Below are 3,163 nucleotides of genomic sequence, written 5' to 3' on the forward strand. Positions count from 1 at the left end.
GAAACTTGAGAATAATGGCGCTCTGTATTACATTCCTCCTACTTCTTACCTTTGGCTGTTCAGCTACAGTTCAGCAGCTTTATCGGGAAGCGGAAGCTCGGAGTCAAGCTGCACATGCCCCTGGGAGATTTGTTCCACAGTATAGGCCTGTTCAAGAACCAGCCAGATTTCAACCAAGGCCTGTGCAATGGCCCGCCAGGGTCCAGACACCGATGCAAGTTCAAAAACCTTTCCTCCAGTCAAAGCAGACCTTCAATGAGCCTTTGACCTGGAGATATCCTGAAGATCCAGTCAAAGAGGTGCAGTTGGCTATTGATGAGCAGAGACCGCTGCCTGTGCCTGCCAGTAGCGTTGCAGTTCAATGTGGGGAGACTGCTGCTCGTGTGGAAGTCAAGAGAGATCTGCTCGGTATCGGCCAACTCATTCACCCAGCGGATCTTACTTTGGGAGGCTGTGCTGTCACTGGGGAGGATACTTCCGCTCAAGTTCTGATCTTTGTCACTGAGCTGCACGAATGTGGCAGCACTCTGACGGTAACATTGAGCATTAGCGTCGTTATGACTTTTCTAGGTTGACTACCATTGATTTTCTGACAATGCCGTTTGCTGCTCTGATTCCAGATGACTGAAGATTCACTTGTCTATGTCTTCACACTCCGTTATACACCAGCCACCCTGGGCAGCAGCCCCATTGTTCGGACTAGAGAAGTGGTGTTCTGGGTTGAGTGCCACTATCAAAGGTGAGTTGACTACACCTGCAATGTTTTTTCTTTTTCTTCAGTTCAATCAACTTTGGATACACTTCCTTGGCCATTTGGTTTCACATTTAAAGACTCCTTTACAGAAATCATGATGTGAGCAGTGATTCAGTGAAGCCCACCTGGAATCCCTATGCCTCCACTAAGGTTGCAGAGGAGCTCCTCTACTTCTCCCTGAGGCTAATGACTGGTGAGTAACGGCTTGTCCTTGCCTTATTGGCATTGCTCTTGACAGGCATTGACTTAAGTGCTGTCTCTGCACTTGTTTGTAAACTATGGTGGTGCCAACTGGCAAATGTAACCGCCACTGAGTTATTGGAATGAGGTGGCTACCCCAGAGTACAAAAGGATGGCAGTTATATTTGCCATGATAAAACCACACTGCTGATAAACTAGAGCAGGGTCTGACTTGGAATGAGTATTAGACTGTTGCCTTGTCTTCGCAGACAACTGGCAGTTGGAGAGACCCAGCAAAGAGTATGTCCTTGGAGATAATATTAACTTTGAAGCTTCTGTCGTCCAGTTCTACCATGTGCCCCTCCGAGTCTTTGTGGACAACTGTGTAGCCACAGTCATCCCAAACACCAACACTGTCCCAAGATATGCCTTCATCGAGAACCGTGGGTGAGTATCCTTTGTAAGGTACTTGATCTAGTTCAAGGACTAATCGTTTGCTTTAATCTGCTAAGGAAAGCATTTCCCATTCCCTCCACCTGCCCACACTTCAGATCAACAGCCATCTTGAATGGCATCCCTCCAGAGTTTCAGCAGTGTAGGTAGCCTAATTTTGATTTTTGTGGCCTTCAGTTGTCTGGTCGACACCAAGCTGACAGGCTCCAGGTCCCAGTTCATACCTCGCACCATGGATGACACTCTCCGGTTCCAGATAGAAGCCTTTAGGTTTCATGTTGTGAACACTGGCTCAGTGAGTAGTTAATCCTGAGATCTTCTGCAAATTAGCTTTGGAATGTCCACATTAATAGAATTGGCAGGTTTGAGCTTCAATCATAAATTAAGTATAGTATGGCCAACATGACGTTGCTTTAAATTGGTGTCAAATCTACTAATTCTTATGTGGTACCAATGCTGAGACTTCAACACATGTCATTTCAACAGCTATACGTTACCTGCCTCCTGAAAGCCACAACTGCTTCAGCCCCTATTGATCATGAGAACAAGGCTTGTTCCTTCTCGAATGGGTAAGTCTGGGTATATATGGCAGGGTGTGCACTTTGCTTGTACGTGTACTATATGCAACACTCTCTTTTCAGTAGATGGCGCGAGGCCAGTAAGAAAGACCAGGTGTGTGGCTGTTGTGACACAGACTGTGGCATGAGAAGGGAACCGGATCCAGGTACATGTTCACTTCAGTCCAGTGTTGCTCAATCCATTCCTGGATGCCTCCCTGGGGTGCACATTTTTGTCCTACTCCAGTACCTAGGTACTTGATTCACCTAAACCTTTGGCTAAATTGGCGGTCAGTGCTTGGCTGGAACAAAAATGTGCACCCACTGAGTCACCCAGGAATTGACTGAGAAACAATGCTTTTGTGAAGTTTGATTCTTCTGAATTCTCCTTATATAGACATGGTCTTCTGCTCTTAGGTTTCCAGTGGGAGCAGGACATTTCTGTTGGTCCTCTCAACATAAAGGAAAAGCTTCTTGATTGATGGCGTAATTCTCAACTGGACTGACTTTGCTGCCCAAATGCATTCTGGATGATAAAAAAATATATCTAGATTAAGGTTTTTGTCTTGTGCATTTTGTTCATTGACCAGCATGAGCTTTTGTAATGTGTAACCCAGGTCTAAAAGGAAGTTCCTTAACTCCCTGATTCTGTATTTTGAAAGTTAAGATATAACTTGATTGTTGACATAATGTTTAGGTAGGAAACTCAGCAAAAAAAGAAACGTCCCTTTTTCAGTACCCTGTCTTTAAAAGATGATTCTTAAATCTGAATAACTTCACAGATCTTCATTGTCAAATTTTATTAGTCACATGCGCCGAATGCAACAGGTATATAGACCTTACAGTGAAATGCTTACTTAAACAATTAATTAACATGCACCTGTGGAACGGTTAAGACAGTAACAGCTTACAGACAATAGCAATTAAGTTGAAAGTTATGATAACTAAAGAGGCCTTTCTACTGACTCTGAAAAACACCAAAAGAAAGATGCCCAGGGTCCCTACTAATCTGCGTGAACGTGCCTGCAAGGAGGCATGAGGACTGCAGATGTGGCCAGGGCAACAAATTGCAATGTCCGTACTGTGAGACGATAGCGCTACAGGACGGACAGATGATCGTCCTCGCAGTGGCAGACCACGTGTAACAACATTTGCACAGGATCGGTATGTCCGAACATCATACCTGTGGGACCGGTACAGGATGGCAACAACTGCCTGA

General features: G+C 45.1%; 1 protein-coding gene across 1 annotated transcript; it reads left to right on the forward strand.

The window, feature by feature from the left end:
• The first annotated feature begins 212 nt into the window (after nucleotides 1–212).
• Nucleotides 213–2,426, forward strand: LOC120051704 (zona pellucida sperm-binding protein 3-like). Its single transcript, XM_038998593.1, has 8 exons — nucleotides 213–533; nucleotides 621–739; nucleotides 844–947; nucleotides 1,204–1,381; nucleotides 1,565–1,682; nucleotides 1,874–1,956; nucleotides 2,032–2,111; nucleotides 2,362–2,426. The coding sequence occupies exons 1-8, from the start codon at nucleotides 213–215 to the stop codon at nucleotides 2,424–2,426; spliced, it is 1,068 nt and encodes a 355-aa protein (XP_038854521.1).
• The last annotated feature ends 737 nt before the right edge of the window (nucleotides 2,427–3,163 follow it).

This window comes from Salvelinus namaycush, chromosome 8 (genome assembly GCF_016432855.1).
Source record: "Salvelinus namaycush isolate Seneca chromosome 8, SaNama_1.0, whole genome shotgun sequence".
NCBI lineage: Eukaryota > Metazoa > Chordata > Actinopteri > Salmoniformes > Salmonidae > Salvelinus > Salvelinus namaycush.